The sequence below is a fragment of the Cherax quadricarinatus genome, unplaced genomic scaffold (genome assembly GCF_038502225.1).
Source record: "Cherax quadricarinatus isolate ZL_2023a unplaced genomic scaffold, ASM3850222v1 Contig49, whole genome shotgun sequence".
Classification (NCBI taxonomy): Eukaryota; Metazoa; Arthropoda; class Malacostraca; order Decapoda; family Parastacidae; genus Cherax; species Cherax quadricarinatus.
The window spans coordinates 374076-389450 of record NW_027195075.1 but is presented as its reverse complement, the minus strand read 5'-3'; the positions used below and the strand labels follow the sequence as shown (position 1 = coordinate 389450).

The 15375-nt window shown below is 41.1% G+C and overlaps 1 protein-coding gene across 1 annotated transcript in view; it reads right to left on the bottom strand.

Annotated features, from left to right (window-relative positions):
• The window catches only part of LOC128700457 (dynein axonemal heavy chain 12-like), a gene marked incomplete at its 5' end in the record, with an annotated part of 447977 nt that overhangs the window by 62042 nt on the left and 370560 nt on the right, over positions 1-15375 (bottom strand). Inside the window, 4 exons of the mRNA XM_070079936.1 lie at positions 6674-6840; positions 7938-8112; positions 8300-8501; positions 13530-13726. Coding sequence (XP_069936037.1) covers positions 6674-6840; positions 7938-8112; positions 8300-8501; positions 13530-13726 — 741 coding nt within the window. The remainder of the gene's footprint in view (positions 1-6673; positions 6841-7937; positions 8113-8299; positions 8502-13529; positions 13727-15375) is intronic.

The following is a 15375-nucleotide window of genomic DNA, read 5'->3' as shown; positions in this document are numbered from 1 at the left end:
TTTTAGTCATTCTTCACTGTATGTTCTCTAATGAGTCTATGTCCATCCTGTAGTAAGGGGACCAAAACTGAGCAGCATAATCTAAATGAGGCCTCACTAGTGATGCATAGAGCTGTAAAATAACTTTTGGACTTCTGTTACTTATACTTCTTGAGATAAATCCAAGTAATCTGTTGGCCTTGTTGCGCACACTGAGGCACTGCTGTCTTGGCTTTAGATTTCTGCTTACCATGACTCCCAAGTCCCTTTCACACTCTGCATGACCAAGCTCTACTTCACCTAGATTATAGCTTCGAGGGTTATTTTCATTACCAAGGGCAAGTACCTTACACTTATCCACATTAAACTTCATCTGCCATTTCTCAGACCAAGACATTAATTTGTTCAAATCGTCCTGGAGTTCATTGATATCCTCCTCAGAGTGAATTATACGGCCTATCTTTGTATCATCAGCAAACTTACTCATGTCACTAGCAATCCCTTCATCAAGGTCATTAATGTAAATTATGAACAAGAGAGGGCCCAAAACTGATCCCTGTGGAACGCCACTAGTGACTAATCCCCACTCAGATTTCACTCCATTAATGGTAACTCTCTGCTTTCTATTGGTAAGCCATGCCTCAATCCATGCTAGAACTTTACCTCCTATACCATGAGCTGCCACTTTTCTTAAGAGTCTCTTGTGAGGTACTCTGTCGAAGGCTTTACTAAAATCCAAATAAACAATATCATATTCCTTATCACTGTCAACTGCCTCAAATGTTCTATTGAAGAACGTCAGTAAGTTTGTCAGGCAGGAACGACCTCTCGTGAATCCATGCTGAGTTTCATTTATCAAGTTATGCTCTTCAAGGTGACTTCTGATAATGTCAGCTATAATTGATTCTAATAACTTGCCCACTATAGATGTCAGGCTTATTGGACGGTAATTTGAAGGAGTGGACTTATCCCGTGATTTGAATATAGGAACCACATTAGCCATCTTCCACATCTCTGGCACAACACTGGTAAGGATGGACGCATTGAATACACTTATTAATGGCTGACTAAGCTCCATCTTGCATTCCTTAAGTACCCTTGAAAACAACTCATCGGGTCCCGGGGACTTATTTTGTTTCAGTTTGTCTATCTGTTTAATAACCATGTCCCTCGTGACAGTAATATTATTTAACTTAAATTCATCAGGAACTAAATAATTGTTAATTACTGGAATCTCATTTACATCTTCCTGTGTAAAAACTGACAAAAAATAGTCATTAAATAAGGAACACATTTCCAGTTCATTATCCGTCAGCTGTCCATTCCCAGATTTCAGAGGTCCTACTTTTTCCTTCACCTTCGTCCTATACACTTGAAAGAACCCCTTTGGATTGGTCTTTGATTCATTAGCGACTCTAATTTCATAGTCACGTTTAGCCTTTCTAATCGCCTTTTTTACTTCTCTTTTAAGCTGAACATATTGGTCAGTAAGGTTAACCTCTCCTCTTCTGATGCGCCTATAAATTCCCCTTTTCTTCCCTAATAGATGCTTTAGCCTCCTGTTAACCCATTTGGGATCGTTATTATTAGACCTAATTTCTCTCTGGGGAATGTATATACTCTGGGCACTGTGTACATTATTAAGAAAACAATCATAAAAGCAGATCCCTTCATATTCATAAGTATGATTATCGTCAATAAAATCATTAGCTAGATAACCCCAATCAAGATTAGACAGATGTTCCCTAAGTCCATTATAATCGGCAGAACGAAAATCGGGGATTTTTACTGTATTATCATTATTCTTGCATTCCCAATTAATGCTAAAGGTGATGGATTTGTGATCACTTGCGCCAAGCTCTTCAGTGATCTCCAGATTATTAACGAGTGTTTCCTTATTTGACAAGACTAGGTCTAGCAGATTATTACCCCTGGTAGATTCAGTTACACTCTGTTTCAGAAAACAGTCCTGAACTGTTTCCATGAAGTCACTGGACTCTAGATTACCTGTCAAAGAATTCCTGTCAATTTGGCTAAAGTTAAAGTCCCCTACTATGACTTCTTGGGAATTCTTCGCTTGCCTAATTCTTGGGCACGACCTACTTCAACATTGAACAAATGTTACACGACCTATGACTGCTGCACCTCTCCTGCCAACGGTTTATAAGCTCCTTCTCAGCACGTATGCCGTATTCTATTCAAGATTGATGGACTGACCACATCGACTCAAGGTTGAGGGACTGATTACCTCATTCTCCTCCTGTTCTTCAAGATTCTCCTTTGTATGGACTGATGAAGCCACTGTGTGGCGAAACGTTTCCTCAATAAAGATACCTAAGAGTTGCACATGTGTCTAATTTATCAACATGTCGGTTCTCTGAACCACTCATCTACAAATATACGACATTTAATGAAACTTGGTGATTATTATTATTTCTAATATGGCGTCACTTGTGCAAGTCGTCTGCTACCACATCTCATATTTATGTTTATTTATTCTACTGTGGGGCGTATTTATCATCTTTATATGTTATGCATCGTGTTTATTATATAATTTTGAAAAAAATATCATAGATGGATCAATGAAAATGTGTATATTAACATAATATACGACATTTAAATGAGACTCGGTGATTATTATTATCATTACTAATATGACGTCTTGAGACATAAAACACTCTTACCGATTTTAATGTGTACCTGCATGCCAGCACAGTATGTAAGTTCATTTAAGTACAGGAATACATAAGTATAATTATCAGAGTGTATATAAAATATGAAATAACTTTTAAAAACACTTAAAATTTTGGAGTTTCCAGACATAATGGAGAGACTTAGTGCTTACGGATCTCACAGAGAATGTAAACAAACCGGGTGGGGTGCAGTGACCATATTAGAAAGTCAGGTGGGGGAGCCGTATAGCGAGTTTTGGTCATAATGTGAAATGACCGTATTAGCGGAATGCCATAAAGCGAAACGCCGTAAAGCTGGGCCCTACTGTATTAATGTATAAGCTAAGCTAGTAATCCCATTTCTCAACAATTTGGTCCTTCAAACTGCATATGAACCAGTGACCTTCAAAAAAAAAAAATGGTTGAGAAATGGGATTACCAGCTAAGCTTATACATTAAATATAGGGAAAACTTAACTTAGAAAGACAGCTCATCGCCTGCACAGCAGCCCCTGCAGATGAGGTCTTGAGAAGCTGTCGAAGTTATTCCTCAACGGGCTGAAATGAGTTATAATTTGTAAGATTATATATTACCCCTAGGGGGTGTTATGTCAGCATATTTCATTCACTGATTGCTGACAAAATTAGGTACTTGTGTGGACTCAAAAGTCTGCACCTCACTGCCAACTATAGGTTGATTACAAACTCCTTGCGACTCAAGAACTGCGCAGTTCCCCATACTACAAGAAATTTGCAACCTACCTTGCTCTTGTAGAGTGAGCTATGGTGTTCTTCACACCTTTCACAGGTATCGGTGACTTGATAGAAGCTGAAGTGTCCTTGGATGTCCACGTCTTCCATAGTCTAGGAATACGCACACTGGTACACTATATTCCACAAGATTTGTCTTTATTGTTCACAGTCTTATCACTGAAGAAGCTGATCACACTTCTCTGCAAGTGTTTATTGTGTTTTGTGAGACACTTTGTTCAAACTAACACACAGATCGTTCTTTGTTGGTTATCCTGGCGTCAGTGTCACTCTCAGTAGAGTCAAAAGTAATCTGACCTCACAACGCCCCACGCTGTCACTGCCCTTAGCACATAAAGAAAAAGCTGACCTAGTACTTTTTCTTCCTTGCCACTTCCTTCATGAAGCAAAGCAGAATGTTTGATTCTTGCTGTCTTAAGCATAGACAACAATGTACACTATCTTTACCATGGTAATAAAGTGGGAGCAGGATTTTCCTTAATTTTCCTGCTAAGGTAAGAGATGGACTGTCTTTTATTAAACTACACTTTGCAACACTGGGCCGCAAGGAGCGTCTAGCCACGTCGCTTACTGGTACTGCATCTGGGATCAATTATTCACTATAGCAGTAAACAAGATGCTTGCCCCTTCTGAGAGGGCTGAAAGGGGCTGAAGGGGGCTGATACCCCCCTCCTGGAGAAAATTTCTCCACACATTGGTAAAAACTGATAATGGTTATTCCTCGAAAACATGTAAATTTTTAACACATCGACGGTCTGTCACAAAGGTAGTGCGAACCCTCAGAAAAGTTAGTTAGTTTAATGTTTATTATGCACCCCATACCCATCCTGTGGGCGGTAGTCAAAAGATTACAGAGGTACATAATTGGTCCAGGGACTGTACTCCAAAGTTTTGATAGCTGAGCAAGTTACAGAGGTAATGAACTCACAATTTACAAAGGTAATGAACTCACAATTTACAAAGGTAATGAACTCACAATTTACAAAGGTAATGAACTCCAGGTAAGTCTGGTCACAATCATGACAAGTTACAAAGGTACTTACAGATTACAGAGGTACGTAATGGGTCCAGGGACTGGGCCCCCAAAGGTTTGATAGCTGAACTAGGTACAAAGGTAATGAGCTCACAAGTTACAAAGGTAATGAATTCTGTAGAATGGTTACTTACGTTTATACTTTGGCTACAATCATGAACAAAAGAAAACACATTCACCATAATTTACTCAATACCTGTCTGTTAAAATAATCCTCAACTTCAACATCAATATAATAATAATAATAATAATAATAATAATAATAATAATAATAATAATAATAATAATAATAATAATAAGAAGAAGAAGAAGAAGAAGAAGAAGAAGTGGAAGAAGAAAATCATAATACGATTTCGTCTTCTACTACTACAAGAACAATAACTAATAATAATAATAATAATAATGTTAATAATCATTAAAAATAATAATAACCATAAAAATTATTAACAATAATAATATTACTATAAACAGCGCTACTATAATCACTAGAAAGTAAAAGCAAAATTATATTACAAATGGATTCAGGGAAACCAGTTATCCGAACTTGAGTCCTGGAGGTAGGAATTACACTGTCTCTACTCTGAAGGAAACTTGAGTCCTGGAGGTAGGAATTACACTGTCTCTACTCTGAAGGAAACTTGAGTCCTGGAGGTAGGAATTACAGTCTCTACTCTGAAGAAAACTTGAGTCCTGGAGGTAGGAATTACACTGTCTCTACTCTGAAGGAAACTTGAGTCCTGGAGGTAGGAATTACACTGCCTTTACTCTGAAGGAAACTTGAGTCCTGGAGGTAGGAATTACACTGTCTCTACTCTGAAGAAAACTTGAGTCCTGGAGGTAGGAATTACACTCCCTGTACTCTGAAGGAGACTTAACTCCTGGAGGTAGGAATTACACTGCCTGTACTCTGAAGGAGACTTGAGTCCTGGAGGTAGGAATTACACTGCCTTTACTCTGAAGGAGACTTGAGTCCTGGAGGTACGAATTACACTCCCTGTACTCTGAAGGAAACTTGAGTCCAGGAGGTAGGAATTACACTGTCTCTACACTGAAGGAAACTTGAGTCCTGGAGGTAGGAATCACACTGCCTGTACTCTGAAGGAGACTTGAGTCCTGGAGGTAGGAATTACACTGTCTCTACTCTGAAGGAGACTTGAGTCCTGGAGGTAGGAATTACACTGTCTCTACTCTGAAGGAGACTTAAGTCCTGGAGGTAGGAATTACACTGTCTCTACTCTGAAGGAAACTTGAGTCCTGGAGGTAGGAATTACACTGCCTGTACTCTGAAGGAGACTTGAGTCCTGGAGGTACGAATTACACTCCCTGTACTCTGAAGGAGACTTAAGTCCTGGAGGTAGGAATTACACTGCCTGTACTCTGAAGGAAACTTGAGTCCTGGAGGTTGAAATTACACTGCTTGTACTATGAAGATTTTGGTCATAGAGGTAGGAATTACACTCCCTGTACTCTGAAGGAGACTTGAGTCCTGGAGGTAGAAATTACACTGCCTGTACTCTGAAGGAGACTTGAGTCCTGGAGGTAGAAATTACACTCCCTGTACTCTGAAGGAGACTTTAGTCCTGGAGGTAGAAATTACACTGCCTGTACTCTGAAGGAGACTTGAGTCCTGGAGGTAGAAATTACACTGCCTGTACTCTGAAGGAGACTTGAGTTCTGGAGGTAGAAATTACACTGCCTGTACTCTGAAGGAGACTTGAGTCCTGGAGGTAGAAATTACACTCCCTGTACTCTGAAGGAGACTTGAGTCCTGGAGGTAAAAATTACACTCCCTGTACTCTGAAGGAGACTTGAGTCCTGGAGGTAGAAATTACACTGCCTGTACTCTGAAGGAGACTTGAGTTCTGGAGGTAGAAATTACACTGCCTGTACTCTGAAGGAGACTTGAGTTCTGGAGGTAGAAATTACACTCCCTGTACTCTGAAGGAGACTTGAGTCCTGGAGGTAGAAATTACACTGCCTGTACTCTGAAGGAGACTTGAGTTCTGGAGGTAGAAATTACACTGTCTTTACTCTGAAAGAGACTTAGGGATGTATGTGTTGTCATCAGTGTTCGAGCAAGACAGCAATTGACTGAATGACGGTGAATATTTTTCCTCCACACTAGGGGTACCTCAGCCTCAATGGGACAAAACTGGTGCGATAAAAAAATGACTGCAATGGGTAAGGTTAGTTAGATAATGGTGTGGTTGATGCCTCACCAAATTCTCTGCTGCATAGCCTCCCTCAGTGCTTCATGAACTGGTCGTGACTGATAACTATCTTGAGCAGCGAGGTGCAAGTCGTCCACAAACACGACCAGCCTCCGCCCGTTCTTGCCACCCCACTTCCCGTTTTCTCTTGGTGTTAAGTGACTCATCACAACAGACTGTTGAAACACAAACATAATTCTCAGCCTACTGAGGTAAGGTGACCCAAATAACAGGACACCCCATTCACCCTCATTCACCCAGTTGTTGTCTAGACAAAAGTGGTTGACATCACAGTTAAGAAAAGCAACATCCTCACCCATGCTTTATTGTTCAGCTACTGTATTTTCCCTGTTCGACATGACTATCAATATTTGTTCTGTTAAGTTTGTAATAATTACATGAGTCATCGTTCCCATAGTTGGGTATCACACACAGCCACCTAATTTTAGAAAGAAAATAACGTAATAGGGATAAAAACTGTCAATAAATACACATGAACATAAAGATATATGTATACTGAATATAATCAAAGGAATGTAAGATTCACCTGTCATCTTGCATGTTTATGAGTGTGTAAGAGAAGATCGGAAATGCTGCTGGAGTTTAAACAAGTTTCTGATTCAGAATCATATAAGAGTGGAGGGTGGTATCAGCCTAAATGGTTTCTATCTACCAACTAATTATTAAAACTAGTGTGATTATTAATCAATAAAACAAATGTGCAACACATGGGGATCTTTATTTATAAAGACGATTAGCCAGCCAGTGGCATTTAATTCAGTACAGAAAATAGGAGAGCGGAGCTTATGACGACGTTTCGGTCCGACTTGGACCATTTATAGTACAGAAAATATAAACTGAAGACAGCGAAGGAAGTGGAAATGTAATTGTGAGATGTTCATTCCTTCAGCCTTAATAGAAGAGGTTCAGTTAGGAAGTGAACACTTAGCAAGATTGATCACTTCAAAAATACACCTCTGCTTCTTCCACTAACTCAAGTATATAATCACTGTATTGGTTGAAAAAAAACAAAAGAACAGTAGTTAGCTCCGAAATTTTATTAGTAAAAATACCCAGGTGTTGATGCTTGAATTCAAGGTTCAAAAATAAAAAAAAAAATTAAGTAGGAGAAACATCAAGACACCTCCAAATACTCATTTCTAAACACCAACAGAATGGACAAGTGTGGTATTCATCAGCTTTTTGGCATTGAATACCATTACTATAATGATCTTTTCATTGTCTTACAGTCAAGATACCTACTGTTACCTACCTTGAGTGTTAGTGCTGTGGCCGCTGGGGTGATGGGCAAAATGACCGTGCCAAACTTTGACGTTGGAAGACCTTGAAGGTAGTGCCTTGTTGTTGCTCTGCGTCCACTCTGTCCTTCACCAACCACCAGAACACCTTCAGTAGCTCGCCCGCAAACATCTAACAAGTAATCCAGTCTGTTGGACAATAAATTTTCGTAGTAGATGGAAGGAGGAAAAAGAAAAAACTAAACGAAATAAGTAATGCTGATTAATAATGTAGATGAATGATATTGTAAATTAAATGTCAGATGCAAAGAAAAGATTATTATGAGAAACACAAGAACAACTGTAAAATCATCCTCTTTACATAAGCACATTTTACCTGACAGACTCTATAGTTGGAACAAGAATAGTTGAAATTTTAGTAGTTTCTGCAACCTCAGCATGTTTAACAACATCCGTCCAAGGACGCCAGAAAGATCGCTGTTTAGCATCAAACATGATATCAAATACGCTGCCCTCGGCAGGATACGGGCAACCAATTTGCCCAATAGAGGCTGGTGCTGGGTAATCAGCATTATATCCTGCAAGAAAATGAAATATCAGGTAAGTTAATTATTAAAATTATTAAATATACCGGCTGTCTCCCACCTAAAATGCATATTTCTATTCAATGTGATCTGATCTGACTAGGTTAGGGCATTGGCTTAAGCCGATAAGAGACTTGGGCCTGCCTCGCATGGGCCAGTAGACCCGCTGCAATGTTCTTTCTTTCTTATGTTCTTATGTGCCTTGCAAGATGTGCACAAACTTCCGTCCATGGTTCAGAGTGCATGCACTACATTTTCCACGTCTAGTACAAAAACATTCAGACAAATACTTCAGACTGCAGTCAGTATGCTTCACATCTATAGAATCCAATATATCCAACCATCCATCTTTTAAAGTGTAGGCAGTGTGCTTCCCGCCTCTGAAAGTGTAAGATAAGATAAGATAAGATTTCGTTCGGATTTTTAACCCCGGAGGGTTAGCCACCCAGGATAACCCAAGAAAGTCAGTGCGTCATCGAGGACTGTCTAACTTATTTCCATTGGGGTCCTTAATCTTGTCCCCCAGGATGCGACCCACACCAGTCGACTAACACCCAGGTACCTATTTGCTGCTAGGTGAACAGGACAATAGGTGTAAGGAAACGTGTCGGAATTTCCACCCGCCGGGAATCGAACCCGGGCCCTCCGTGTGTGAAGCGGGAGCTTTAGCCACCAGACCACCGGGCCACATCCTTGCCAACACCTATGACAACATTCAATATAATTCCCGCTTTTAGAACTATAATATCTTAACTTGCCCTTAAGATTATAAGCACTTTATTTTCCACTTGCAGAACAACAAAATTCACAGCCATCCTTCACATCAACAGCCATCCAGAACACGGTATTTCTCACCTCCAAATTGCAACATCACCCTTTCGTCAGAATGCAGAGACTATACTTCTCACCTCCAGAAAGGTAACATCCCTACCTCTCCTTCACAGTACAAGCGCAGTATTTCCTATTTCCAGAACCACAACATCTGCATCCACCATTTAGAGTGCAAAGTGCTACCTGCCATGACAATTGCAACATCCCAGGCATCCTTCAGAGTGAAGGCACTAAACTTCCCACCTTGATAACTAAAACATTCCCATTTATCTTTAGAAGTGCAGGCGCTGTGTATCCTACCTCAAGAACTACAGAACCCTCCTCCCATCCTTTACAGCACCAGCAATATACTTCGCGCCTCCAGACCTATACCATACCGGGAGTATACTTGGAGAAGGCTTCGGGGGTCAACACCCCCCGAGGTCTGGTCTGTGACCATTCATCCTGCAGAATGCAGGCGCTGTATACCCCACATACAGAACTACAACATTTTCCAAGGTGCTGATATTGTACGTTCCACTTCCTGAATCACAACGTCCCCACTAATCATTCAGAAAGCATCCAGTATATTTCCCACACCCAGAATTGCATCATTGCAATAACCCAATGCATCATTCAGAGTGTTGGCACTATACTTCCCACCTCCAAAATTTGCAACATCCTCACCCAACATTCACAGTGCCTGTCCTATTCTTCACAGCCCCAAATTGCAACATGTTTACCCAGCATTCAGAGTCCACGCACAATGCTGCCCACCTCCAGAACTGCAACATCCCCACCGATAATTTAGGGAGCTGACACTATATATATTTCACACCTAAAGAACTGCAATATCCTCACCCATCTTTGACAGTGTTGGCACTATACTTACCACCTACAGAATTGAAAAATCACCAGTCAATCAGAGTGCAGACTCTATGGTTCCTCCCCAGAATAAAAACATCTCCACTCATAAATTTAGAGTGCTGGTACTACTAACCTTCCACCTCCAGAACTAAAGTAACCTCAACCGTCATTAAGAGTGCAGGCTCTATTCTTCCCACTTCCACTATTGCAGCATCCTCACCAATCATTATAGTGCTAACACTATACTTCCCACCATCAGTATTGCAACATCCTCACCAATCATTATAGTGCTAACACTATACTTCCCACCATCAGTATTGCAGCATCCTCACCAATCATTATAGTGCTAACACTATACTTCCCACCATCAGTATTGCAACATCCTCACCAATCATTATAGTGCTAACACTATACTTCCCACCATCAGTATTGCAGCATCCTCACCAATCATTATAGTGCTAACACTTTACTTCCCACCATCAGTATTGCAACATCCTCACCAATCATTATAGTGCTAACACTATACTTCCCACCATCAGTATTGCAACATCCTCACCAATCATACAGAGTGCTAACACTATACTTACCACCATCAGCATTGCAACATCCTCACCAATCATACAGAGTGCTAACACTATACTTCCCACCATCAGTATTGCAACATCCTCACCAATCATACAGAGTGCTAACACTATACTTCCCAACATCAGTATTGCAAGATCCTCACCAATCATAGAGTGCTAACACTATACTTCCCAACATCAGTATTGCAACATCCTCACCAATCATTCAGAGTGCTAACACTGTACTTTCCTCAATCATTACTGTAACATCCTCCTGAATCATCAACAGTGGTAGCACTGTACTTCCCACCATCAGTATTGTAAAATCTTCACCAATCATTAACAGTGGTAGCACTATATTTCCCACCATCAGTATTGCAACATCCTCCCCAATCATTAACAGTGGTAGCACTATATTTCCCACCATCAGTATTGCAACATCCACCCCAATCATTAACAGTGGTAGCACTATACTTCCCACCATCAGTATTGCAACATCCTCCCCAATCATTAACAGTGGTAGCACTATACTTCCCACCATCAGTATTGCAACATCCTCCCCAGTCATTAACAGTGGTAGCACTATACTTTCCTCCATCAGTATTGCAACATCCTCCCCAGTCGTTAACAGTGGTAGCACTATACTTCCCACCATCAGTATTGCAACATCCTCCCCAGTCATTAACAGTGGTAGGACTATACTTTCCACCATCAGTATTGCAACATCCTCCCCAGTCATTCACAGTGGTAGCACTTTACTTCCCACCATCAGAATTGCAACATCCTCCCCAGTCATTAACAGTTGTAGCACTATACTTTCCTCCATCAGTATTGCAACATCCTCCCCAGTCATTCACAGTGGTAGCACTTTACTTCCCACCATCAGAATTGCAACATCCTCCCCAGTCATTAACAGTTGTAGCAATATACTTTCCACCATCAGTATTGCAACATCCTCCCCAGTCATTCACAGTGGTAGCACTATACTTCCCACCATCAGTATTGCAACATCCTCCCCAGTCATTAACAGTGGTAGCACTATACTTTCCACCATCAGTATTGCAACATCCTCCCCAGTCATTCACAGTGGTAGCACTATACTTCCCACCATCAGAATTGCAACATCCTCCCCAGTCATTAACAGTTGTAGCACTATACTTTCCTCCATCAGTATTGCAACATCCTCCCCAGTCATTCACAGTGGTAGCACTATACTTCCCACCATCAGTATTGCAACATCCTCCCCAGTCATTAACACTGGTAGCACTATACTTTCCACCATCAGTATTGCAACATCCTCCCCAGTCATTCACAGTGGTAGCACTATACTTCCCACCATCAGTATTGCAACATCCTCCCCAGTCATTAACAGTGGTAGCACTATACTTTCCACAATCAGTATTGCAACATCCTCCCCAGTCATTCACAGTGGTAGCACTATACTTCCCACCATCAGTATTGCAACATCCTCCCCAGTCATTAACAGTGGTAGCACTATACTTTCCACCATCAGTATTGCAACATCCTCCCCAGTCATTAACAGTTGTAGCACTATACTTTCCTCCATCAGTATTGCAACATCCTCCCCAGTCATTAACAGTGGTAGCACTATACTTCCCACCATCAGTATTGCAACATCCTCCCCAGTCATTAACAGTGGTAGCACTATACTTTCCACCATCAGTATTGCAACATCCTCCCCAGTCATTAACAGTGGTAGCACTATACTTCCCACCATCAGTATTGCAACATCCTCCCCAGTCATTAACAGTGGTAGCACTATACTTTCCACCATCAGTATTGCAACATCCTCCCCAGTCATTAACAGTGGTAGCACTATACTTTCCAGCATCAGTATTGCAACATCCTCCCCAGTCATTAACAGTGGTAGCACTATACTTCTCACCATCAGTATTGCAACATCCTCCCCAGTCATTAACAGTGGTAGCACTATACTTTCCACCATCAGTATTGCAACATCCTCCCCAGTCATTAACAGTGGTAGCACTATACTTTCCACCATCAGTATTGCAACATCCTCCTCAGTCATTAACAGTGGTAGCACTATACTTTCCACCATCAGTATTGCAACATCCTCCCCAGTCATTAACAGTGGTAACACTATACTTTCCACCATCAGTATTGCAACATCCTCCCCAATCATTAACAGTGGTAGCACTATACTTTCCACCATCAGTATTGCAACATCCTCCCCAGTCATTAACAGTGGTAACACTATACTTTCCACCATCAGTATTGCAACATCCTCCTCAGTCATTAACAGTGGTAGCACTATACTTTCCACCATCAGTATTGCAACATCCTCCCCAGTCATTAACAGTTGTAGCACTATACTTTCCACCATCAGTATTGCAACATCCTCCCCAGTCATTAACAGTGGTAGCACTATACTTCCCACCATCAGTATTGCAACATCCTCCCCAGTCATTAACAGTGGTAGCACTATACTTCCCACCATCAGTATTGCAACATCCTCCCCAGTCATTAACAGTGGTAGCACTATACTTCCCACCATCAGTATTGCAACATCCTCCCCAGTCATTAACAGTGGTAGCACTATACTTCCCACCATCAGTACAATAATTAGATGGTTGTACTGAAATGTAATTACAGGATTGCACTTATAATAATTAAAGGCTTCAAGGAGTTTAATGTTCTATGTAATAATATAAAAAAATAATTATCATTTTTTTTCAAGAAACTACATTTGTGTTCCAAAGATTTTCTTTGAAGGAAAGATAACATATGTTTAAGGACTCACCCATGGCCAGTCTTCTGAAGAATTCACTGAAAATGTTCTTAGATTTGGAGGTGATAGCACCAGCCAGGGACCAGGTGAGGGAGAAGAGGAAAGCTGCCGTGGTCCAGATGGGACCAACCTTGCTACTGTCCTTCACAGTGATGCTAGAGTCTTGCAACACATCTTGTACCAGGGTTGCTGTCAGTGGAAACACGCTCCTGAAGATAATTACGCTATCATCATAACTTTGAATATTGATTTCAGACATGACAAGTGTACGTTCTCGATATAATAGACAGGTATAGGCAGCAGGTGGCCTGTAATGGTGATTTTCGTGGCTAGAGATGATACTGTTTAGCGATGAAACTAAAAGCTTCAGAAATTCCAGGGAAAGTGGAATTTTAACTTGTGTTTCTGAAGTTCGTTCTATAAACAGTGTTCCATTAAATCGAGGGATTACTTTCATAAATAATTCTCTTTTCTGATGAAATATAAAGTTACCAAAAAGTATGAATACAACACATGAAACAGTATACGTAGAGACTTATTCTGCCATGATTGATATAACTCCACACTAAACTCTGAGCTGACCTCTATCATGACTTGATAAAGCTCTACACACAGTGAAATGTTGCAGTAATATGCTCCTCTTCAATAATTTGGTTCTTAATACAAAACTTTTAACGCACAATAAAGTAAAATAACCTCGTAAGAATTTCCCAAAACCCTTTTTTAGTAAACATAACCCCCCACACACCTCTAGCAGGATTACTCATACCTCCCTCTGCCATGACAGGTGGTGATCAATCTTTCAGTGAGTTACTCTGTCATGACAGAAGGTGGTCAATCTTTCAGTGAGTCACTGTCATGACAGAAGGTGGTCAATCTTTCAGTGAGTCACTCTGTCATGACAGAAGGTGGTCAATCTTTCAGTGAGTCACTCTGTCATGACAGAAGGTGGTCAATCTTTCAGTGAGTTACTCTGTCATGACAGAAGGTGGTCAATCTTTCAGTGAGTTACTCTGTCATGACAGAAGGTGGTCAATCTTTCAGTGAGTCACTCTGTCATGACAGAAGGTGGTCAATCTTTCAGTGAGTCACTCTGTCATGACAGAAGGTGGTCAATCTTTCAGTGAGTTACTCTGTCATGACAGAAGGTGGTCAATCTTTCAGTGAGTCACTCTGTCATGACAGAAGGTGGTCAATCTTTCAGTGAGTCACTCTGTCATGACAGAAGGTGGTCAATCTTTCAACCATGACAGAAGGTCATGAGTCACTCTGTCATGACAGAAGGTGGTCAATCTTTCAGCGATGATAGAAGGTGGTCAGTCCCTATGTCATGATAAAAGGTCATCAGTCCCTCTGCCACGATAGGAGGTGGTCAGTCGTCCAGCCATGATAGAAGGTGATCAGTTTCTCTGCCATGACAGAAGGTGGTCAGTGCCTCTGCCATGATAGAAGGTGGTCAGTCCGTCTGCAACGATAGGTGGTCACTCACTCTGCAATGATAGAAAGTGGTCAGTCCCTCTGCCATGATAGAAGGTGGTCAGTCCCTCTGCCATGATAGAAGCTGCTCAGTCTCTCTGCCATAACAGAAGGTAATCAGTATCTCTGCAATGACAGAACGTCATTAGTCCCTATGACATGATAGGGGGTGGCTAGTCTTTCACCCATGAAAGAAGGTGGTCAGTCCCTCTCCCATGATAGAAGGTGATCAGTCCCTCTGCCATGATAGAAGGTGGTTAGTCGATCTTCCATGATAGAAGGTGGTCAGTCCCTCTGCCAGGATAGAAGGTGGATAGTCCCTCGGCCATGATAGAAGGTGGTCAGTCCCTCTGCCATGACAAAACGTGGTCAGTCCCTCTGC